The following is a 26,443-nucleotide window of genomic DNA, read 5'->3' on the forward strand; positions in this document are numbered from 1 at the left end:
GGCCCTTAAGTGCCTCCAAGCAAAAATGCATCATATACCCCCTTCAAGCTATAATGGCCCCTGCATGTCCCCTCCAAATGATGCCCACCCAAGCAGTAATGCCCCCGGCATACAGCAGCCCCCACAAACAATTAAACGTATACTCGCCTAATCCCTTTTGCCCGGCATCATTACTCCTATTGCGGCTGGACGCTGATGTAGGCCGCAGACCACGGGCCCTATCACACCACAGGACTGAATGGGCATCAGCACAATGCTGACCCTGATATAGGTAAAAATGGCAGCGGGCCTGAAGTCCGAGACCCGTGCTCTGAATCTTTGGAGCTAGGGACGTGGATTCTGACATGTGTGCACCAGCCTCATTCTATAGAAGACATCGATTTCTTATCTTGGTGACAGATCCACTTGGTTGAGTTTCTAGCTTTGTGGCATGTAGTTACAGTCATGTCAGGATAATGGGGCTGCTATATCTACATCTGCGAGTACAGTCATGGGATCCACCAGGATGGTAAGGGAGAAGCTTGTAACTCTGGTATAGGCCCTCCCGAGTCTCGCTGGCTAAAAACTTACACAGGTCTATTTGGACAAGTAACGATGGGCCTCACCCCCTGAAAAAGTACAGTGGGGAAAAAAAGTATTTAGTCAGTCAGCAATAGTGCAAGTTCCACCACTTAAAAAGATGAGAGGCGTCTGTAATTTACATCATAGGTAGACCTCAACTATGGGAGACAAACTGAGAAAAAAAAATCCAGAAAATCACATTGTCTGTTTTTTTTTCATTTTATTTGCATATTATGGTGGAAAATAAGTATTTGGTCAGAAACAAAATTTCATCTCAATACTTTGTGATATATCCTTTGTTGGCAGTGACAGAGGTCAAACGTTTTCTGTAAGTCTTCACAAGGTTGCCACACACTGTTGTTGGTATGTTGGCCCATTCCTCCATGCAGATCTCCTCTAGAGCAGTGATGTTTTTGGCTTTTCGCTTGGCAACACGGACTTTCAACTCCCTCCAAAGGTTTTCTATAGGGTTGAGATCTGGAGACTGGCTAGGCCACTCCAGGACCTTGAAATGCTTCTTACGAAGCCACTCCTTCGTTGCCCTGGCGGTGTGCTTTGGATCATTGTCATGTTGAAAGACCCAGCCACGTTTCATCTTCAATGCCCTTGCTGATGGAAGGAGGTTTGCACTCAAAATCTCACGATACATGGCCCCATTCATTCTTTCATGTACCCGGATCAGTCGTCCTGGCCCCTTTGCAGAGAAACAGCCCCAAAGCATGATGTTTCCACCACCATGCTTTACAGTAGGTATGGTGTTTGATGGATGCAACTCAGTATTCTTTTTCCTCCAAACACGACAAGTTGTGTTTCTACCAAACAGTTCCAGTTTGGTTTCATCAGACCATAGGACATTCTCCCAAAACTCCTCTGGAGCATCCAAATGCTCTCTAGCAAACTTCAGACGGGCCCGGACATGTACAGGCTTAAGCAGTGGGACACGTCTGGCACTGCAGGATCTGAGTCCATGGTGGCGTAGTGTGTTACTTATGGTAGGCCTTGTTACATTGGTCCCAGCACCTCTGCAGTTCATTCACTAGGTCCCCCCGCGTGGTTCTGGGATTTTTGCTCACCGTTCTTGTGATCATTCTGACCCCATGGTGTGGGATTTTGCATGGAGCACCAGATCGAGGGAGATTATCAGTGGTCTTGTATGTCTTCCATTTTCTAATTATTGCTCCCACAGTTGATTTCTTCACTCCAAGCTGGTTGGCTATTGCAGATTCAGTCTTCCCAGCCTGGTGCAGGGCTACAATTTTGTTTCTGGTGTCCTTTGACAGCTCTTTAGTCTTCACCATAGTGGAGTTTGGAGTCAGACTGTTTGAGGGTGTGCACAGGTGTCTTTTTATACTGATAACAAGTTTAAACAGGTGCCATTACTACAGGTAATGAGTGGAGGAAAGAGGAGACTCTTAAAGAAGAAGTTACAGGTCTGTGAGAGCCAGAAATCTTGATTGCTTGTTTCTGACCAAATACTTATTTTCCACCATAATATGCAAATAAAATGAAAAAAAAACAGACAATGTGATTTTCTGGATTTTTTTTTCTCAGTTTGTCTCCCATAGTTGAGGTCTACCTATGATGTAAATTACAGACGCCTCTCATCTTTTTAAGTGGTAGAACTTGCACTATTGCTGACTGACTAAATACTTTTTTCCCCACTGTATATGGGAAACATTGTAGAGCTCTACCTAAAGCATGAACGCCTATGGGAATACAATGGCTATAGGCACGAGAGTGTTAATGTCGTAGGGGCCATTTTTCATCCTCATGAAGTTAAGGCTAGGGTTTCTTTTTTCCATCTCCGGTTCTTTTTATGGAATTATATATATTTTATTTCCTGAGCATAAATATTTGCACATAGCGCTGGATACGGTGCCAAAATGTAGTCTGGCACTCAGCAGAATGTAAAGGTTTTATACTCGGACTCGTTTTTGTCTCTAAATGTGATGGTTTAGGTTTTTCAGCTTAGATGGAACTAAAGGCCCCCAAACATATTAGTCTTAAAGGCGGCCATATCCTCTGATATCGGCAGGGTTACCCGACAGTAATGTGAATGGAGACCTCCTGACTCTTCCTCCACCGAGGACGCTGGGGGAGAGAAGGATTCAGCCTGCCGAATTTGAGACGCCGATCCTTTTGCTCTCTCCGATTAAATAATCCGATGCCAAAAAGCGCGTTACAGTATAAGGGGGATTCAAAAGAGATAGGTGTTGGCACACAAGCCATCTAGCTGCAGGATGTCTGCTTATATATCCATATGTACCTGTAGACAGCAAAAACACACAGTGAGGAAGGGGGGATAATGCAATATCAAAATGGTCCACACTCCTGGCCATAAAATGTCCTGTCTCAGAATAACTTAAGGGGGTCTTTACTGTTATTTCTAGAGATAGGAGAATGGATTCACAGAACCCCAATCAGTAATCTGTGACCACTGGACTGGAGCTCTGCGTTTCGCCGCTTACCTTCCTTCAGCCCGAGCTTTTCTTTAGATTCACTAAGAGGGTGTAAAGTCATCATTGGGATGTGACTCACACACAAGGTCCCACCAGCCTGGCTAATCAAGAGGATTGCAGCAAGTAAGCGGCGAATTGCAGGGCTCCTGTTCAGCGGTCACAGATTACTGATTTGGCTGCTGGACACTTAAAGTGTTTACTGATCGTTGGGGGTGCAAGGGATCGGACACCCATCAAACTGATAATGATGAGCTAGTCAATGCTGTGATTGGATAACGCCTTTAATAAAGTAATTTGTGCAGAAGTGATAGGTGCGAAACATTAGCGTAAGGCCCAGGCAACCCTATTCGTAGTTCGTGACTCCCAAGTGGCACTGCTGTGAGTCTATAAGAAAAACACCGGCTGCACCCTGTCCTCATGTTGGGAGGAATTGAAGCGTCACTGTAAAGCATGGCTGCTTTTTTTTCCCCAGAAAATGCCATCATTGGGTTGTATCACAACTCAGTCCCACTGAAGTGAATGGAGCTGAGAGGTTGCACCCCGCACCGCCCCTGTTTTAGTAATAAAAAGGCAGCCGTGGTGTTTCTAAAACTAGACAATTTCTCTAAAAGGATTCCTATGTTACACTGGTCGCATGCAGCAATAGAAATTAGAACAGCGGTAAACGTTGGCTTCATTTGTTCTTTTGTGGCATCCTGAAGTAATAAGTGCAGTCATAATAATGTCACAAATGAATGAGCTTCTCGGGAGCAGTGCTGGGGTATATGCCCCTGAGTCTAGGCTGTGTGCCCCCCTAATTTCTGTCACTGGGTTCATGCTGCCCAAACCACAGGCTGGGCCATCGCAGACAGGTGTGTTTACTCTGAAAAGCTGCAAACGTTTCAGAAACAAAGGGTGACAATCCGTCCAGAGACTAGTCCGGTGCCCGATCCTTTGGCCGGAGTCTCCCCAGCCGGCTCCAGATGATTGACGTGTATGTTCCACGTGTCAATCAACTTGAGTGATGAAGCAAGAAGTCGGCCGGGGGACACACCGGACCGGTCCGGTCTCCCCCTATGGTCCTCGTCCGCTTTGCAATCAGTTGTTTTGTCACCAGAAAGGTACAACATCCATCCCGAGTGGAGTAATTATTGAAGTCATTGGCAGGTACAGTGGTTTGCGGGTGATAATGGGCGTAACTACAATAGGTAGAGGGGTTACAATCACACCCGGGCTCTGGAGGCTCCTTTGGCCTATCTGAAAAGCCCATTACTAATAAAGATCAGTGATAATTGGGGGCACTGTTGAAGGTTTTTCATTGAGGCCCACACTGGCTGGTAATAATATTTGGCTGGCATTATGAAGATGGTAATGTGACGTTTAAGAGGGTACAAGTCTGCAATAACCTTATGTGACTGCTCACATCGCGTGCCTGCATTCTCTAGTGTCGGCGTGATTTGTATATATGCAGTCATCTGCCGACTAGACGTGCAGACACGTCTAGTCGGAATGTGCCTGGAAGTATGCAAATCACATACTTGCAGTCATATTATCGCCCACTCCTGACACCAGGGCTTCACAAGTCTGCACTCATATAGAGTGACTGCAGAATTCTAGCTTAAGGCTGGGCAACCTCTTTAATGGAGAGTTATGGCTAATACTGTGGCCACCACAGATACGACAACTGCTAACTATCTGCGTTGTGTGCCTGCAGGATCTGTGATTTACTACCTGACTACAGTATCTGTAATAAGCATCTGATGAGTGAGACCCCTCAGGATCAAACACTTCACATGTACCCGTGGATAGGTGATAAATGACATTTTTAGTGCATCCTTCTCCTTTGCCCATCTCTGCAGTTTTTCACTTTCCCCTTCCCAAACATCACGTCACCCTGCGACATCAGCGTTGTCCTCAAGCTCCTCTGCAGAAACACGCATTGCACATGTGGCCCCTCGAAGGGCCTGATCGCCAATTCACTGCAACACTGAGGACACCCTAGGTGAAACTTTTGCTAAAAATCAATTAAAAAAAATAAACAAAACACAAAAATCTCAAGGGTAGCCATAGCGATTCTGTTGCTTCAGGCAGGAAATTAAGCGGCATCCTAATCGCCACGTGTGTATTATAGACTGTCAGCAGTGACGGATGCAGCTTATTAAGAGTTTCTTTTTTTGCAATAATATTTTGATTTATTTCTCTCATTTTGCTACTTTCTTAGATCGTAATGGAACTTCACAAACTTAACACAGAGTCAATATTCCGGAGTAAATTTTTCTATAAAGATGCCAAAAGACTTTAGCGCAAGTAGGGGTTGTGGTTGGCAGCGCCAAGCCGTGTTCACACACTGCCATCAAATCCAACATGGATCTCCACAGCAGAAATCACGATTCTGCCGTGGCTATGTAACAGATCAGCATGAGGAGGATTTAAAGGGCTATCCCATTTTTGATTGATGAGGAAGGTGCAGAAATAGCCGGCAGCTGCAGGACCATTGTCAGCGCGTGCGGGTCGTCACCAGATTTGATGCAGATTTTCCACTGATATCTGTGATGTGTGGACAGACTTGTGTTGGGGTCCGGAGTCTCCTACCGTTACTAGGCCACTGTGTGGGGCAGATTTTCTTGTAAAGTGATTTTATAATATAATATAATTCTCGTATGTGTCTGAGCGTTGGAATAAGAAGTAGAAATAAGGCATTGGTTACGGGTCTGACATTTTTCTACACGTGTCCCGATCGCCTCCGCTGATCTGCAGTTTGATACACCTTATATCGGTTTGGGGGATGGTAGTAAAGTGAGGACAGATGCTGTGATGGCCTTCGGCCGGTTGCCATGGACACAGGTATAAGCCTACCTTATATGAACGTGCCCTTTAATTCCGGTTATATACGTCAGCTCACTCAGCCATAATCCCCTCGTATATGACTTGTGTCCGTCATCATCACTAGAGTAATAGTCCGGCAGTCATACCTAGTGGTGTCTATCTAGCTGACAGAGATCTGGGGGCTTATTTTTTCCTTAAAAATCGCCCCCCCCAATGCTCAGCAACCCATATTTATTTTGCCAGCTGTCAACTCTGACGTATCCCCTCCTAGCCGCCCCCAACACTTGGCCGTCCTCCATTGTGCTGCCCGCGCGCATTGATGGAAACTATTCTACCCCACGTGGGTCTTCTTCAGACCCTCTACAATGGTGTTCGCTGCCAGTTCTTACAGAACCGCTCGCCCTAGTCGCTCATCAGCACCACTGCACCGGCCGCCCGAGCAGGACGTTTCTTCTCTTCTGCCCGGTGTCCCCGAGACCCCCTGTAACTGCTGCTACGACTAGAGTTCTGCCCCTGATATATGGCTAAAAAATAAAAATTAAAGGAGATTTCCGTTATTAAGCGGTTATTGTCTGCAGCACTGGCGCCTTCATGTTGACAGCGCTGCAGACAATCAGTGAGCCCAGCGACTCTGAGCAGCTTGAGCCGTCAACTCCGGCTGAGACGACAAGCTCAGTTATTGACTGTAGAGACATCGATGTGACGACAGCGCTGCAGACAATAACAGAGAACTGGAGAAGGGGCAGAGACTCAGCTCTGGACCCGGGGAGGGTGAGTAAAGCCCCATTTGTTAAAAAAAAACAAAAAACTGCACCTGGGAACATTTCAGATCATTCTCGGTCTCACAGTACATAGCAGACTGCAGAATAAGTTGTGAGTGAATCCTTCAGTGAGCTCGTTCTAATAACCCATAACCGTTATCTCTCCTCGACTGAACTCTAAACCGTGTTATGACAACATAAAAGTTTTAACTTTCAAATCGTTATCAATTGGCTTAGAAGACAGTTCAGGAGAAGAGAGATAAGTGATATGAGTGTATCCCTCAGTCTGCTGGGATAGGATTTATAACACATTCTGCAGCCAGCTATGTACAGTGATACATAGAGGCTGTAGAAGCCAAATTGACCAAAATTGCTGGGGAAACCACAATACAAAAATAATTTTCAGGCAAAAATATTTTCACCTAAGTAAATTAAAAAAATGCCCCTGGTGTCCAGTGGTGGTTTGGTTCGGTAGAAGTGTGGGGACTTTTGCAGTTGGAATCTGAAAAGCACAGAAAATCTTCAAAATTAACGTCTACCAGTTTGGAGAACGCATTACAAAATCCATTCCGTTGAGCACGAGACAGAAAAGAATAAAGTGTTAAGAAGTGGTCAATTACGCTGCATTTTCCTCTTGAGGCTCAGGCAGTCCTATGTCATCTATCTTCCATGACTCTCCCATTAACAGGAGGGAACCTTTAAAGGGGGGAGATGTTAGGCAGTCAGATCTAGTACATGCTGCCTATAACGCTGTGGCAGACGTCAGTGGGTTTCATCGTGAACTTATGTGTTTTTTGCAGATTAATTTTGCAAAAAGTGGTCATCGTTACAGTGCATTTCCAGAAACTGCAAAAAATACAAAAAGCCGAAGTGCAGAAGTAAAATAGTTAATGGCTGCAATTTTCAGTAGCAAAAGAACAAGGCGACGAATTGTTTCCTAGGGACTTTTTCATTTTAGAAGTAAAAGGTCTCTGCAGTAAAATCAGGGAAGCTGAAAGTCCAGACCGCATAACTCCACGGACCGGAACGCTAATCTATTTCTTAGTGGCATCTCTGCACAATCGGCCTGTATTCTTCCACCCCCCCGGGGTGTGCGACAAGTAAAATCTTCACTTTTCTCTGTAGCTGTTAATTATTTAGTTACTAGAAAGGCAAAGCTTACAACTGTTACTAAGCACGGCTCGCGGCTTGGAAGCCAATAATGCGGTGACTTTGTAGCAAGGGCTGAGTAATGACTGAAGGTCACAGCTACATTGTCTATTCTTGTGGTGTGCACGGCGCGGACGTCACCGCTGCACGGTAACGATGAAACGGCCCAGGGGTCTTATGGCGGTATTAGGAGACAATACTCATCTTAGCAGGTCACGGTCCGTTACGTAGAATAATCAGGAATCACCGCATGAAGGATTAATTTCCATAAAGTAATAGTGCTACAGTGTAATGTAGGTGACTGTATTCTAGGAGAAAGAATACAAATGGATGAAAGCAGGAAAGCAGGCATCTAGGCAGATATCATCGGGTACAACTAGAGCACAGTTCCCAAGGATTGTAACTAGTAATGCCCTTTTTTTTTGCTAGTGCTGATTTCTACCGATGGATCCCATGTATGGACGGGTGAATTCCGGTTCTGGCCCAAAAGTCAATTTACAGATTAGTGATGGCCCATAGATATGGTACGGATCAATTAGCAGGGCCCTGTCCACCGGACAGCAGCTCGGTCACAACTACCGCTCTTGGCCACTTTACCCATCGGCCACTACAGTGACATGTGGCTGCCGGACGGGAGCCCTGAGAACTACCTCCCGGTATCCCTGGCTCTTCTTTTGATTGGCTAGCCTGGCATGATGTCATCTTTGCAGTGTGATGTCACACCAAGCCGGCTAATCAAAGGACCCGCGGATGCCCAATTCTTAGGGCTCTCATCCAGTGCCCACAGATCACTGGTCAACCATCTAATATGGATGGACACTCTGACTGTTCCCCCCAAAATTTTCTTGTGGACTAAAAAATGCTGAATTTCAATAACCAATTCTTTTGTACGTCCCAGAACAGCCAGCCCTATTCTCTGTTAGGGCCAATGCATAAACAGAAAAGGCTGACTGGCACATTTCAGTAGTTAAAGGGGATGTCTGGGCGGAAACATGTCTGCAGTAACTCGGTGGGATTGCAGAATTGTGAATTCTCATAGCACGTAGTGTCCGGTGTCAGCGTCAGGAGTGGGCAATCGTGGGATCTCAAGTATGCAATTTGCCTCATTCCAACTAGACGTGTCAAGGCCGCACACGTCTAGTCGGCATGTGACTGCATGTATGCAAATCACACACTTGTGGTCACGCATTCGCCAGCTCCCGTCGCTGGAGAATCCTGACAGCATGGCTAGATTACTTCCAGGTTACAGATTATGGCATCAAATAGATGGGGATTTAGCTAACATTAACTTTCGCCTTCGGAACTATCCCCTTTCAGGATGTTTTTTTGAGCTGGACATGCCCTTTTAATGGTAGTTCCACATACATTCATATTGATGATCTATACATATATGGATATGGATTGTTATATCTATCACTTTGGATTACTTTCCCCTTTAATTATAAAAATAAAGCTGGAAATATCAGTATACCTCAGGGGCGAACAGAAATTCATTCACATAAATTCAGAAGTATTGATCGTTCTCCACTTTGTATACATGTGATGAATAGAGAAATGGAGGAGGTCAATAAATTTCCCTTACCGCAGCAGCTTGTGGTTTCTTCTAAAGCTCTGCAGATCCATGGCGCGCTTCTTCTCTGACCTTAGTGAAGATGGACTGTCGGACGGTTTACCTATGAATATGACATTATGAGCAATAGTGCGTGATGTAAAAGCCTAAAATCTATACGATATGTATACTGAGGCCGTGCAGAATAACAAATACGATCAGATAGGATTATGTTACCAGCTCAGACATATTACAATTTATTACTAGTAATTAAAGGGTCCCAACCCCGGGTCGGCTGTTATCGGCAGCATTAGCATATTCACGGGTCCTCGCCTCATCACAAAATGGTCATCTCCTTTAAAACGGCCTTTTTTGTAAAAAAAAAAAAAAAATATATATATATATATATATATATATATATACATACACACACACACACATTACCGTGTAAAAGTTTAGGGTCACTTAGAAATTTCCTTATTTTTGAAAGAAAAGCAGTTTTTTGCAATGGAGCTAACATTAAATGACTCAGAAATACTCTCTATACATTGTTAATGTGGTAAATGACTATTCTCGCTGCAAACGTCTGGTTTGTAATGCAATATGTTCATAGGTGTATAGAGGCCCATTTCCAACAACCATCACTCCAGTGTTCTTATGGTACTTTGTGTTTGCTAACTGTGTAAGAAGGCTAATGGATGGTTAGAATACCCTTGAAAACCCTTGTGCAAGTATGTTAGCACAGCTGAAAACAGTTTGGCTGATTAGAGACACTATAAACCTGACCTTCCTTTGAGCTAGTTGAGAATCTGGAGCATAACATTTGTTGGTTCCATTAAACTCTCAAAATGGCCAGAAAAAAAGAACTTTCATGTGAAACTCGACAGTCTATTCTTGTTCTTAGAAATGCGAGAAATTGCAAAGAAACTGAAGATTTGGTACAACGGTGTGTACTACTCCCTTCAGAGGAGAGCACAAACAGGCTCTAACCAGAGTAGAAAGAGAACTGAGCAACAACACAAGTACATTAGAGTCTGTAGTTTGAGAAATCGATGCCTCACAGGTCCTCAACCGGTAGCTTCATTAAATAGTACACGCAAAATACCAGTGTCAATGTCTACAGTGAAGAGGCGACTCCGGGATGCTGGCCTTCAGGGCAGAGGGCAAAGAAAAAGCCATATCTGAGACTGGCTAATAAAAGGAAAAGAATAATATAGGCAAAAGAATAAAAGGAAAAGATTAATATGGGCAAAAGAAAACAGACATTGGACAGAGGAAGATTGGAAAAAAGTGTTATGTACGGACGAATCCAAGTTTGAGGTGTTTGGATCACACAGAAGAACATTTGTGAGACGCAAAACAACTGAAAAGATGCTGGAACAGTGCCTGACGCCATCTGTCAAGCATGGTGGAGGTAATGTAATGATCTGGGGTTGCTTTGGTGCTGGTAAAGTGGGAGATTTGTACAAGGTAAAAGGGATTTTTAATAACGAAGGCTATCACTCTATTTTGCAACGCCATGCCATACCTTGTGGACAGCGCTTGATTGGAGCGTTTCATCCTACAACAGGACAATCACCCACAGCACACCTCCAAATTATTCAAGAACTATTTATGGAAGAAGCAGGCAGCTGGTATTCTATCTGTAATGGAGTGGCCAGCGCAGTAAATATTATCACTAGAAAAGCAAGGTCATTGGGTTGCCCTTTAATGTGAAGTTATGGAAAATTCCTTTTAGATGTTCTCAGTTGTATCTGAACCTTGGAGAAATACCATTACAGGTCCTAAGGGGGTCGTTCTTCAGTTTTCCCAGATTTTTCATAACAAAAAAAAATGAAAATATGTAGCAATATGAAATTACAGGATGTATCCCCGCATAAAGAAAAGTTTACTCACAAAAGATTCAGGGACTAAAGTTTACTAGAAAATATAAACACTATTTAGAGGGTCACTATGATTTTGGAAGTCCACTACAGGGCATGGAACAGTGACTAAAGCCCCTGTATAATACCTGTTGGCCCCACCATAATAATTTATCAAGTCTCCAATCACTGACAGCGGCATTTAACAATGGTATCAATAAAAACGACAGCTCAGCGCACAAAAAAATAAGCCCTCACCCGCCCCAGAGCCCCAAAAATGAAAACGTTACGGGTAGCGGAAAATGGCGAGAAGGTAAACATTTTAAAAATGGTTTTCACCACTTAAATACAAAAATAAACTAGACATGTTTGGTATCTGTGGAAAAATAAAAAATTGCCTGAAGGTGAAGGGGATAATTAGACACTTTGAAAACAAGCAGGTTTGTTATTGACTTCTGCCATTCTCCTGCATTGAGAGCTTTTATCTTACATAGTGCACAGCAAGTTTCTATAGAGCGTGAGTGTATGCAGTAGTTACATTCCAGGAGTTAACTCCTGACATCGCAGCCACCTCTCTCCAGCACATTGATTTCTACACAGCAGGCACCTGCCCCCTCCTCACTCTCAGCTCCTGACGAGCCGTGGATATAAATCTTACTCTTATCAGTCCTGTGTAGAATCACAATCCCTGGCGCTCAAAACAAGGGCTCTCACTTTCTTCAGCTGTGTGCTTGTTCAAATATTATTATGTTAGAGCCATTTATTTCATGGCGCTGTACGCACTGTTATCTCTGGGTGTAAATGCAGCGACAGCAGTGTACACGCAGAACCCACTGACGGCTGAATGCGTTACAGCACAACATGTGCTGAGCTTTATAGTTCTACTAATACTACAGCTCTGGTCAGTGGCGAAACGTGACGCTCGTGGGCCCGAGAGCAAAAGCTCAACCAGGGCCCCAACTATTGGAGATCTTTACTAGCAAAAGTCTTTTCCTATAGGACACGAGGTCATTTTGGCCCCTAAAGCTTCAGGGCATGGGGTGCGAATGCAATCCCTGCAACTACTGCGCTATCACCAGAGCTGTCACTCAAGGAAGAGACCCCGCCCGCCCAGAACCCTGGAGGTAAGGGGACTGCAACATGAGAATATCCCTCTAACTCGAAAATCTGACTCCCCTCATGCACGACAAAGGTCGCGGAAGAAGCAGAGTATCTAGCAGCGGGGTCCTTACATGACCAGGCCGCTGTCTGTGACCCGAGAGGACACTATGGCCAGTGAGGAGTTTAAAGGGGTTGGCCAAGTTTGGAACAATAGTTGTAGTCACTGTGTGTGACCCTGACAGAGCGTAGCGCCCCCCCCAGTGATCTAATATTGAGCATCTAGCCCAAGGAGAAGCCCCTTAAAGGGGTTGTCCAGGCTTGTGACGAAAGTCGCTCTGCACCCACTCCGTGTGGGTGGGCTACGGTGACGTCATCGCGCCCCCATATACAGTGACGTCATTGCGCCCCCATATACATGACGTCATCGCGCCCCATATACAGTGCAGCACCCATATACAGTGACATCATCGAGCCCATATACATGACGTCATCGCGCCCCACATACAGTGCAGCACCCATATACAGTGACATCATTGCGCCCCCATATACAGTGCAGCCCCATATACAGTGACGTCATCGCGCCCTCATATACAGTGCAGCACCATATACATGACGTCATCGCGCCCCATATACAGTGCAGCACCCATATACAGTGACATCATCGAGCCCCCATATACATGACGTCATCGCGCCCCACATACAGTGCAGCACCCATATACAGTGACATCATTGCGCCCCCATATACAGTGCAGCCCCATATACAGTGACGTCATCGCGCCCTCATATACAGTGCAGCACCATATACATGACGTCATCGCGCCCCCCATATACAGTGAAGCACCCATATACATGACGTCATCGCGCCCCATATACAGTGCAGAACTCATATACAGTGACATAATCGAGCCCCCATATACATGACGTCATCGCGCCCCATATACAGTGCAGCGGACATCATCGAGCCCCCATATACATGACGTCATCGCGCCCCACATACAGTGCAGCACCCATATACAGTGACATCATTGCGCCCTCATATACAGTGCAGCCCCATATACATGACGTCATCGCGCCCTCATATACAGTGGAGCACCCATATACATGACGTCATTGCGCCCCCATATACAGTGCAGAACCCATATACATGACGTCATCGCGCCCCATATACAGTGCAGCACCCATATACAGTGACATCATCGAGCCCCCATATACATGACGTCATCGCGCCCCACATACAGTGCAGCACCCATATACAGTGACATCATTGCGCCCCCATATACAGTGCCGCCCTCATATACAGTGCAGCACCATATACATGACGTCATCGCGCCCCCATATACAGTGGAGCACCCATATACATGACGTCATCGCGCCCCATATACAGTGCAGCACCCATATACAGTGACATCATCGAGCCCCCATATACAGTGCAGCCCCATATACATGACGTCATCGCGCCCCATATACAGTGCAGCACCCATATACAGTGACATCATCGAGCCCCATATACATGACGTCATCGCGCCCCACATACAGTGCAGCACCCATATACAGTGACATCATTGCGCCCTCATATACAGTGCAGCCCCATATACATGACGTCATCGTGCCCCCATATACAGTGCAGCACCCATATACAGTGACATCATCGAGCCCCCATATACAGTGCAGCCCCATATACAGTGACATCATCGAGCCCCCATATAGAGTGCAGCCCCATATACATGACGTCATCGCGCCCCCATATAGTGGAGCCCCATATACATGACGTCATCGCGCCCCATATACAGTGCAGCACCCATATACAGTGACATCATCGCGCCCCATATACAGTGCAGCACCCATATACAGTGACATCATCGAGCCCCCATATACAGTGCAGCACCATATACAGTGACGTCATCGCGCCCTCATATACAGTGGAGCACCCATATACATGACGTCATCGCGCCCCATATACAGTGCAGCACCCATATACAGTGACATCATCGATCCCCATATACATGACGTCATCGCGCCCCACATACAGTGCAGCACCCATATACAGTGACATCATTGCGCCCTCATATACAGTGCAGCCCCATATACATGACGTCATCGCGACCCCATATACAGTGCAGAACCCATATACAGTGACATCATCGAGCCCCCATATACAGTGCAGCCCCATATACATGACGTCATCGCGCCCCCATATAGTGGAGCCCCATATACATGACGTCATCGCACCCCCATATACAGTGCAGCCCCATATACATGACGTCATCGCGCCCCACATACAGTGCAGCACCCATATACAGTGACATCATCGCGCCCCACATACAGTGCAGCCCCATATACATGACGTCATCGTGCCCCCATATAGTGGAGCCCCATATACATGACGTCATCGCACCCCCATATACAGTGCAGCCCCATATACATGACGTCATCGCGCCCCACATACAGTGCAGCCCCATATACAGTGACATCATCGCGCCCCACATACAGTGCAGCCCCATATACATGACGTCATCGCGCCCCCATATAGTGGAGCCCCAAATACATGACGTCATCGCGCCCCACATACAGTGCAGCCCCATATACAGTGACATCATCGAGCCCCCATATACAGTGCGCCCCCATATAGTGCAGCCCCATATACATGACGTCATCGCGCCCCACATACAGTGCAGCACCATATACAGTGACATCATCGAGCCCCCATATACAGTGCGCCCCCATATAGTGCAGCCCCATATACATGACGTCATCGCGCCCCACATACAGTGCAGCCCCATATACATGACGTCATCGCGCCCCCATATAGTGGAGCCCCATATACAGTGACATCATCGAGCCCCCATATACAGTGCGCCCCCATATAGTGCAGCCCCACATACAGTGCAGCCCCATATACAGTGACATCATCGAGCCCCCATATACAGTGCGCCCCCATATAGTGCAGCCCCAAATACATGACGTCATCGCGCCCCACATACAGTGCAGCCCCATATACAGTGACATCATCGAGCCCCCATATACAGTGCGCCCCCATATAGTGCAGCCCCATATACATGACGTCATCGCGCCCCACATACAGTGCAGCACCATATACAGTGACATCATCGAGCCCCCATATACAGTGCGCCCCCATATAGTGCAGCCCCATATACATGACGTCATCGCGCCCCACATACAGTGCAGCCCCATATACATGACGTCATCGCGCCCCCATATAGTGGAGCCCCATATACAGTGACATCATCGAGCCCCCATATACAGTGCGCCCCCATATAGTGCAGCCCCACATACAGTGCAGCCCCATATACAGTGACATCATCGAGCCCCCATATAGTGCAGCCCCAAATACATGACGTCATCGCGCCCCACATACAGTGCAGCCCCATATACAGTGACATCATCGAGCCCCCATATACAGTGCGCCCCCATATAGTGCAGCCCCATATACATGACGTCATCGCGCCCCACATACAGTGCAGCACCCATATACAGTGCGCCCCCATATAGTGCAGCCCCAAATACATGACGTCATCGCGCCCCACATACAGTGCAGCCCCATATACAGTGACATCATCGAGCCCCCATATACAGTGCGCCCCCATATAGTGCAGCCCCAAATACATGACGTCATCGCGCCCCACATACAGTGCAGCCCCATATACAGTGACATCATCGAGCCCCCATATACAGTGCGCCCCCATATAGTGCAGCCCCATATACATGACGTCATCGCGCCCCACATACAGTGACATCATCGAGCCCCCATATACAGTGCGCCCCCATATAGTGCAGCCCCATATACATGACGTCATCGCGCCCCACATACAGTGCAGCCCCATATACATGACGTCATCGCGCCCCCATATAGTGGAGCCCCATATACAGTGACATCATCGAGCCCCCATATACAGTGCGCCCCCATATAGTGCAGCCCCACATACAGTGCAGCCCCATATACAGTGACATCATCGAGCCCCCATATACAGTGCGCCCCCATATAGTGCAGCCCCAAATACATGACGTCATCGCGCCCCACATACAGTGCAGCCCCATATACAGTGACATCATCGAGCCCCCATATACAGTGCGCCCCCATATAGTGCAGCCCCACATACAGTGCAGCCCCATATACAGTGACATCATCGAGCCCCCATATACAGTGCGCCCCCATATAGTGCAGCCCCAAATACATGACGTCATCGCGCCCCACATACAGTGCAGCCCCATATACATGACGTCATCGCGCCCCCATATAGTGGAGCCCCATATACAGTGACATCATCGAGCCCCCATATACAGTGCGCCCCCATATAGTGCAGCCCCACATACAGTGCAGCCCCATATACAGTGACATCATCGAGCCCCCATATACAGTGCGCCCCCATATAGTGCAGCCCCAAATACATGACGTCATCGCGCCCCACATACAGTGCAGCCCCATATACAGTGACATCATCGAGCCCCCATATACAGTGCGCCCCCATATAGTGCAGCCCCATATACATGACGTCATCGCGCCCCACATACAGTGCAGCACCATATACAGTGACATCATCGAGCCCCCATATACAGTGCGCCCCCATATAGTGCAGCCCCATATACATGACGTCATCGCGCCCCACATACAGTGCAGCCCCATATACATGACGTCATCGCGCCCCCATATAGTGGAGCCCCATATACAGTGACATCATCGAGCCCCCATATACAGTGCGCCCCCATATAGTGCAGCCCCACATACAGTGCAGCCCCATATACAGTGACATCATCGAGCCCCCATATAGTGCAGCCCCAAATACATGACGTCATCGCGCCCCACATACAGTGCAGCCCCATATACAGTGACATCATCGAGCCCCCATATACAGTGCGCCCCCATATAGTGCAGCCCCATATACATGACGTCATCGCGCCCCACATACAGTGCAGCACCCATATACAGTGCGCCCCCATATAGTGCAGCCCCAAATACATGACGTCATCGCGCCCCACATACAGTGCAGCCCCATATACAGTGACATCATCGAGCCCCCATATACAGTGCGCCCCCATATAGTGCAGCCCCAAATACATGACGTCATCGCGCCCCACATACAGTGCAGCCCCATATACAGTGACATCATCGAGCCCCCATATACAGTGCGCCCCCATATAGTGCAGCCCCATATACATGACGTCATCGCGCCCCACATACAGTGACATCATCGAGCCCCCATATACAGTGCGCCCCCATATAGTGCAGCCCCATATACATGACGTCATCGCGCCCCACATACAGTGCAGCCCCATATACATGACGTCATCGCGCCCCCATATAGTGGAGCCCCATATACAGTGACATCATCGAGCCCCCATATACAGTGCGCCCCCATATAGTGCAGCCCCACATACAGTGCAGCCCCATATACAGTGACATCATCGAGCCCCCATATACAGTGCGCCCCCATATAGTGCAGCCCCATATACATGACGTCATCGCGCCCCACATACAGTGACATCATCGAGCCCCCATATACAGTGCGCCCCCATATAGTGCAGCCCCATATACATGACGTCATCGCGCCCCCATATAGTGGAGCCCCATATACAGTGACATCATCGAGCCCCCATATACAGTGCGCCCCCATATAGTGCAGCCCCACATACAGTGCAGCCCCATATACAGTGACATCATCGAGCCCCCATATACAGTGCGCCCCCATATAGTGCAGCCCCATATACATGACGTCATCGCGCCCCACATACAGTGCAGCACCCATATACAGTGCAGCACCCGGCTGCAGGAGGGGCACACCATTTATATGTCAGTTGTCAGGCCTGTCCTTATATTTTTAGGAATAGGGCTAAAAAAAAAAATGACTAAAATTTTTTTTGGTCACAATTTCAGGATATGACACAAAAAAAAAACTATCAGAACTGGAGGACAAAAGCCTGAGGTGTGAGGGGTCCGGGTGGTCGCACTGTGCCCGCCCCTCCGGCTGTGGAGGCCGCACTGGTGACGACGACAAGGACACAGCCGCCTGTGCTCTGCCGCCTCACAACCAAGGTCAGCGGCGCGCGGCAGTCACGTGACACGCGACTTCCGCTGCGGAAGCCCCGCCCACAGCACGCGACCCAAGCGTAACCCCTGACAACGGCTGCGGGGGTGGGGGGGAGATGGAGAAGAGCGTGGAGGCGCCGTGATGTGTGCGGCTCCCGGCCGGGACCTCTGCTGACGGGTGTGTACTGGAGCACTGCTGGCACTTGTAGTTCTGTGGCTTCTGCTTTATTTCAATGCTAATGTCCTAGTACCGACAGAGGAGAAGAGAGGGATGCCGGGACTTGTAGTCAAAATTGGAGAATGCTGAGACCTGTAGTCCTTACACCGATTGTGTCTGTGGAAGAATGCTGACATTTGTAGTCCTACATCTATTGTACATGTGGAAGAATGCTGGGACTTGTAGTTCTTTACCTCTTGTGTAATAATGCTGAGACTTGTAGTTCTTTACCTCTTGTGTAATAATGCTGAGACTTGTAGTTCTTTACCTCTTGCTGGCACTTGTAGTTCTTTACCTCTTGCTGGCACTTGTAGTTCTTTACCTCTTGCTGGCACTTGTAGTTCTTTACCTCTTGTGTAATAATGCTGAGACTTGTAGTTCTTTACCACTTGTGTAATAATGCTGGCACTTGTAGTTCTTTACCTCTTGCTGGCACTTGTAGTTCTTTACCTCTTGTGTAACAATGCTGGCACTTGTAGTTCTGCCCCTTTCGTGTGTGTATAGTTAGTCTGAGAGCTGCGGTTCTCTGCCCCCTGTAGTAGTGCTGGGGCTTGTAGTGCAGCTCCTTGTACTGTAGTGTTACCCTAGGGGCACGGTGACACTTTCCTGATGCAGACTTGCCGTTTGCTCTGCTTTTTGTCCTGACAATCGATCCCCTCATCCATATTGCTCACATCTGCGCCATTTATGGCATATTAATAGGATCTAATGCCACTAGGCAAAAATGTATATAGCTGAGTGTATGAAGCCCATCGCCATGTCACGGCGAGCCTCGTTGTGGGTCCTACCGCCCCAGCGTCACCGAACCGTGCCGCCACACAGCACCAACACCAAATGTAAGGCTATGTGCACACGCTGCGGATTTGTATCTGCGGATCCACAGGTAAAATGACCTGCGGTTTTCCCCTGCGGATTGACACCTGGACAATGGATCCGCAGCATGTGCACAGTGGATTGTATATCACATAGACTTACATGGTACTGTACACTGCAGATCTGCAGCAAAAACTGCAGCGTGTGCACGTAGACTTAGGAGCAACGAAACTCCCCTTCCTCCCGCTCTTCAGTGAGAGCAGAATTGGGCTTCACCCCTCACTGTGCAGTCCCCTGCTAATTAGAATCACCTGTGCCAAATGGGAGGAGTGCTGGTCCAAGAAAGGGGAAAGATCTTGCTAGACGCCAAAAAAAAAAGCGCCTGGACCGCATTTTTGGAGGCGCTGTCCTCTCTTTATTCAGCATATTAATAGGATGACTTAGAGCTGCTCGCTAATTTCCAGAGCGTCAATAGAAGTAGATGGGGGAGCGCTGCGTACGGGCCCCAACACTCCATTCATTACCTATAGGACTGCCAGCTAATCGAGCGCTGTACTTGGCCATCTCCCACAGTCCCACAGTCAGTGAATGGAGCAGTGGTGCACATTGCTTGGCCCACGCCATGTTCAAATGGGGCCTTTCAGTGCCCTGTTCTCCACATTGATGCCTAGCCTGTGACTAGGGGATACGTTGCAAAAATTGAAATAAACTTTTTACAAAGTTTTTCTGGATTTGACAAATTTTGCTCAGGATTTGAGAAAATAAAGAAACAAGCGTTACTTACGCAGTCTAATACAACTCCGTACCCCGATCCTGTAGAATCATTCACATGACCACTGCAGCCAATCACTGACTTCAGTGGTCGTGCCGCGTGTGTGTGTGTATGTATATATATATATATATATATATATATATATATATATATATAAATGTTACCCGCCAAGACCTATGATTGGCTGCAGTGATCACTGCGTGGATAGATGTGATCAGTGTAGCACTGATGGCGCAATCAGAGCGGCGTCGGTGGCAAAATTGGCGCGATTAGTGCAGTGGCGGTGGTGAGATTAGCGCGATTAGTGCAGGAGCGGTGGCAAGATCAGTGCGACGATGGTGGTGTGATCGGCGGCAGTGGCGGCAAGATTGGTGCGATCAGCGCGGCAGCAGTGGCGCGATTAGTGCAGCGTCGGTGGCAAGATCAGCGCGTCAATGGCACAATCAGCGCAACGGCGAGATCAGTGCAGTGTAGGTGGTGCGATCGGTGGCAGTGGCGCGATTAGTGCAGCGTCGGTGGTGCGATCAGCGCGGTGGTGCAATTAGTGCAGTGTTGGTGTCGAGATCAGCACGGCGGCGGCAGTGGAGCGATTAGTGCAGCGGCGGTGGTGAGATTAGCGCGATTAGTGCAGGAGCGGTGGCGAGATCAGTGCGACGATGGTGGTGTGATCGGCGGCAGTGGCGGCGAGATTGGCGCGATCAGCGCGGCAGCAGTGGCGCGATTAGTGCATCGTTGGTGGTGCGATCAGCGCGGTGGTGCAGTTAGTGCAGTGTCGGTGTCGAGATCAGCGTGGCGGCGGTGGAGCGATTAGTGCGTCGGTGGCGAGATCAGCGCGTCAGTGGCACAATCAGCGCAACGGCGAGATCAGTGCAGCGTAGGTGGTGCGATCGGCGGCAGTGGCGCGATTAGTGCAGCGTCGGTGGTGCGATCAGCGCGGTGGTGCATTTAGTGCAGTGTTGGTGTCGAGATCAGCGCGGCGGCGGTGGAGCGATTAGTGCAGCGGCGGTGGCGCGATCAGCACGTCGGTGGCGCGATCAGCTCAGTGGCGAGATCAGTGCGGCGTAGGTGGTGCGATCGGCAGCAGTGGCGCGATTAGGGCAGCGTCGGTGGTGCGATCAGATTAGCGGCGGTGGCGCAATCAGTGCAGCATCCCAGCCACACTGCTGAGACTTGGACCTTGCTGCTACGTGGAGTCGCCAATGTCTCACTTCTTCCATAATTTGTAGTTCTTTTCATTCTCAGACCTGGTAATCTTCCGCCGGTGGAGAATATCATGGTCGCTTGCTGTAATCGCATAGTCCCACACTCTTCACCCCCATCAGTACTATCTGCAGTGATGGCACCTGCATGATTTATGGAGGGTTATCCGAGAAACATCAGTGTAAAGTACAAGTCCGTGTCCTGTGTAATTATTTATCGGCACAGCCCGTGTCTCAGGTTGCCGCCATCACCATACTCGGCGCTCCAGTTGTGCCGCCCGCGAGACTCATCTTCTAATTAAAACCCATTGATTGCAGGAGTCCCTTTAAAGTGAATTGCCATTTTAAAACTTAATTTACTGCATGTTATCTCATTGCCACTAAAAAATACTTTACCATATTAATAACCTTCCTACCACTAGCGAGCAAACAAGTCGCCAGGTGGGAATTGGTTTTCTCGCTGCGAAGCGATTGAAACCATATTTTTAGCCCAAAATACATTCATTTGTGTAAGAAAAAAAGAAGCCTGTTAGGGTCGGCACAGAGCGCTGTCTATGAGCCCGGCTGTCGTCCAAATAATGACATTTGCCTTTTTATAAAATCTGACATCATGTAATAACTTTATTAACGTCCTCCAGCAAAGGCGCAGAAGATCAGAGGTCGTAATTCAATAACCCGCGAGATGCGCCATCTGGCACCTGATAGAATCCATTTATTAACAACCGCTGTCTGTTTACACGGGAAGACGCCCGTTAATCAGAGGAGCCACCTGGTGATACGGTCGGCTTCTCCATGCCGACCAGACGTTTAGGGAATCCATATAATTTTGTCGACAGCGAGCGTTTGCCGACACTTCGCCAATCGCTGCGTGCATAAACCCTGGTATGTGACTCCCAATTTTATGTTGCAGATGTAACACTAAATCAATGGATATCCAAGATAATGATTCATTACCGGAAACCCTGCAGGAGCTAGAAGAGGTTCCACAAAAAGGCTGCTCCCCTCGAGAAGAGCAAAGGGAGAAGGAGCTGACGGAAGCATTGGTGGAGATCGGCGAGAAGATTCTGGAGGATGATCACAAGTCCATAGAGTGGCTGATAGGCACAGGATGGGACGAAGCTGTGAGTACAGCATAGGCGCCCCTCTGCCTCAGTCTAGATCGGAGCGGGATCCTCTAAGGATCTGGAGATCTCTACTTGTAAATTAGAAGGCTCATGAGTAGTGATGAGCGAGCATACTCAGGTACCAACAGAGGGTCCTGCGTGCTCAAAAAATAGGTTGAAGTCCCTGTGGCTCCATATTGCGCATCCTCAACAGCCGCAACACATGCAGGGATTTCCAGTTTGTAAGGTGATCTCTGCACATGTTGAGACTGTCGAACAGCCACAGGGAGTATGCCAAAGACACTTGGTTACCACCTATATATAACAAGTGTGACCAACTATTTGCTATTGAGGCTGCCTATGCAGCATCAGTAGTAAAAGATAGAATGTTAAAATAAAAAAAATAATATGGATATACTCACCTCCTGGCAGCCTCAGTCCTCAACGGCGCTGCCGGCAAGCTCCGTTCCCAGGCGTGCTTTGCCAGAATGACCTTTGTGACGTCACGGTCACGTGACCGCTAAGTCATCAGAGGTCATTCTCGCAAAGCACACCTGGGAACGGAACTTGCCGGCAGCGCCGCTGAGGACCCCGGGGGCCGACAGAGGGTAAGTATATCCCTATTTTTTACTTTAATTCTATTTTTTACAGGGATATGGTACCCAGGGCATGGAGGAGAGTCTCCTCTCCTCCAGACCCTGGGTACCATCCGCACATGAAGCGCTCACTTTACGCATTGTGGGTATAGCCACATGCGTGAAGTGAGTGAGTCAATGCAATCATATGGCGGCGGAATCGCCGCAATTCCGCAAATTTAATGGACATGCTGCGGATTTTTCCGCTATGCGATTCCGCAGCGGAAAAATCCTCAGCATTGGCACAGACTGCGGAATCCCATAGGATTGCATGGGATGCGTTTTATAAGCATTGCCGCAGTGGCAAGAAACGCTTAAAAAAAGGCAACGTGGGCACACAGCCAAAGGGTCTGTGCACACGTGGATTCTTTTGCGGATCCGCAGCAGATTCTGCTGTGTTGTACTGTACCATTCTAGTCTACGTTAATCCAAAAACTACTGTGCACATGCTGCGGATTTTTCCGCGTTTTTGAATTCGCAGCATGTCAATTCTTTGTGCGGGATCCGCAGCGTTTTTACAGCTCTTCAATTATAGGAAACCGCAGGTTTAAAAGCGCAAGCGAAATCTGCACTAAATGCGGAGATAAAACGCAGGTCATTCTATCTGCGGATTTAGCAAAATCCACACGGAAAAATCCATAGCAGAATCCGCAACGTGTGCACAGACCCTAAGTGTTATTATTTCACTGAAGGAAAAGGAGCGATTCAACTAGTGGACATCCCCTTTAACTTGACTATGATTATATAGTTATACAATGTGGCTTGACCTGCAATCTATACAGCAACGGCCAGCGATTGATGTGCCGCCAACCATTGGTTTAGACCACTGAGCTCTGCACTTGGCTAAGTCCATAGCCGGTGAATGGAGTTGGTAGTGCTCTTGCAAGACCACCTCTCCATTACAACATGGAGCACAGGACCCCCATCCAATCCAATGATCAGTTGGGTTCATACATTTATCACCTATCCTAGACCTTCACCGATCGTGGTGGTGATGATTCCCGCTCTGTTCAGCTGGGTGTTGAAGGCATAAAAAGGACAATACAGCCGTATTACAGTCATGCGATAGCGGTATTAGGTCAGAAAATTTTGTTGCTCTACCGAGCCCAATCTATATATTTAGCGCCAGGCCCCATGACAGTCTTGTTTCCATTTCCTGTGCCATCGTCTAGGTTCCCACCATGGATTTAGGTGTCATTTCAAGCTCTCCGTTTTCGTGAGACTGAGATGTATGGACTGTTTGCTTCTATGTGAATGTCTGATCCCGTGTAGTTGTGAGAAATTAATGCTTTGCTGTTTCTAAATTTTTCAGGCCCGTGGCTGGGGTCCCATTTCTGCAACAGCATGTCTGCACCTTCAGAAGAAACAGAAGAAGCCTAAACCTGGAGAGGCCACAGATTGTATTTTATGTCTAGACCTGTGTTTTATAGCTGAAAGTAAAGATAGACCTGCCGAAACAAACCCCGGCACGGTCACCAACCACGAAAAGAAGTCAGCGACTGAGACAAACGCTGCAGATCACAGTCTGGCTGCCGCAGAGAAAGACTTGGCGTCTGGCTTTATAGGTCACTGCCCTTCTATAGAAACCGGTCATGACCAAGTATCTTCTGTAGAGGTATCGAGTAGAGAACCAAGACCCAACAAGGAGAAGAACATACAAAGAAGCTCCTCACCGATCCCAGGGAAAGCCTTTCCATTATGTACAGATTGTTACCATACAAAGGAGTTGCCAACGTTCAATGTGCCCTTGTTGCTGCCGCCATTGAAAGCTTCACCTGGAAACGGACATGCCGAGCAGATGGCACGAAGGAAAGAGGTTCTGCTCCATCAGATGGAAAAGCTTCCCTCAAAGGGATTTATGGGCAGCACCCTGGCCGGCCCAGTCCTCCACAACTTGAACCTCAGGGTAGACAGGAAACTTCTTGAAGTCATAAGTAATCTTCCTAAGGAGCAGCTCAAAGTGCCGCAGCCACTGTCCTTTGTCACCTCTTACGTTCCAAAAATACCAGCAAAGGACGTGGATCGTCTGCAATGGCAGAACTCGTTATTAGTCCAGAAATCTCTTGGCGTGAACGCCAATGTAAAACATGAAACCAGCTCTGCTCATGTGGGCTTCCTCCATACCAGGACAATGCAAAACAAGCGCAACATGCGCCAAGAATCAAGACCCCTCAATGATACTAAAGGTAGACGGGCAAAATCAGGTGGCAGCCCCGTAATCAGTAACACGCTATTACCTTCCTTAACCGTTACGAGGGTAGAAATACCGGTCAAAATCAAAATGTGCTAATTGGCTAGGTCATCCTGATGCCAATAAACCCTATAGAGAACACTATGAAGTATTCAGATTTATTTTTTTTTATAGGAGTAGAAATAAATTTCAGAAGAAAGCAAGCATGCTGGTTTCCTTTTCCCCATCTTAAAGGAAAGATCAGCCATGGCTGGGTTCCTCCATGCAGTCGTCCATTCGTGAACAGGCGCTGCGACTGCAATTTTTTCCTTGTCCGTGTGCAAAAATTGCTCATGTGCACTCACGCATTGACCAACACTGGTCAGCGTGCCGACTCATGAGTACACGGAAACCAATCCAGATAGAAAATGCGGTGATCTGAATGGATCCTAAAGAGATTGCTGATAAGATTCCAATGCGGAATTAGAACGCGGGTTTGATCGGTACTTTAGATGATTTAAAGGGCGTTTTCACGCTATTCTTTAACTTTACAGAAAAAAGGCCTAGTGTGTTAATAATAATCTTTATTTATATAGCGCCAACATATTCAGCAGCGCTTTACAGTTTCAAAACACAAGTCATAAGTAACAACGTTAACAATACAACAAAGCAAAATAAGACGACCCTGCTCGTGAGAGCTTACAATCTACAATGAGGTGAGGACAATATTTACAATGATGGTCCAGCCATTTTGAGAGAGTGAGGGATGGATGGAGATAGTGAATGGGCTACACACGCACACTTACACATAGAATGACAGATTAGTGAACGTGATAGGCCGCTCTGAACAAATGTGTTTTGAGGGAGCACCTGAAACTATGCAAATTGTGGACAGTCCTAATTTCTCAGGGTACAGCATTCCAGAGAGTTGGCGCAGCGCAGAAGTCTTGGAGTCGGGAGGTACGGATTAGTGCAGAGGTTAGTCGAAAGTCATTTGCAGAGCGCAGCGGTTGGTTAGGCCGATAGACAGAAGTGAGGGAGGAGATGTAGGGGGTTGCTGCACTGTGGAGAGCTTTGTGGGTGAGAACAAGTACTTTGAATTGGATCCGATAATGAATGGGCAGCCAATGTAAGGAGTGGCGAAGAGCGGACGCGTCCGAGTACCAATTAGCCAGGTAGATGACCCTGGCTGCTGCATTAAGTATGGACTGGAGAGGGGATAGTAGAGTAATGGGGAGGCCAAT

At 47.8% G+C, this 26,443-nt stretch overlaps 1 protein-coding gene and 1 long non-coding RNA gene across 2 annotated transcripts; one reads left to right on the forward strand and one right to left on the reverse strand.

The window, feature by feature from the left end:
- Positions 1-3,322: 3,322 nt before the first annotated feature.
- Positions 3,323-20,185, reverse strand: LOC141096056 (uncharacterized). The gene is made up of 3 exons (XR_012233562.1): positions 20,105-20,185; positions 9,318-9,408; positions 3,323-8,043 (listed from the first exon to the last, which is right to left on the reverse strand). It is a non-coding gene; the product is annotated as an uncharacterized lncRNA (long non-coding RNA).
- Positions 18,325-25,364, forward strand: CUNH16orf46 (chromosome unknown C16orf46 homolog). The gene is made up of 3 exons (XM_073582426.1): positions 18,325-18,468; positions 22,202-22,412; positions 24,342-25,364. Exons 2-3 carry the CDS (start codon positions 22,218-22,220, stop codon positions 25,317-25,319), a joined length of 1,173 nt encoding a protein of 390 aa, XP_073438527.1. The 5' UTR covers positions 18,325-18,468; positions 22,202-22,217; the 3' UTR covers positions 25,320-25,364.
- Positions 25,365-26,443: the final 1,079 nt, after the last annotated feature.

This window comes from Dendrobates tinctorius, unplaced genomic scaffold (assembly GCF_039654945.1).
Source record: "Dendrobates tinctorius isolate UK_male_01 unplaced genomic scaffold, ASM3965494v1 ptg000009l, whole genome shotgun sequence".
Classification (NCBI taxonomy): Eukaryota; Metazoa; Chordata; class Amphibia; order Anura; family Dendrobatidae; genus Dendrobates; species Dendrobates tinctorius.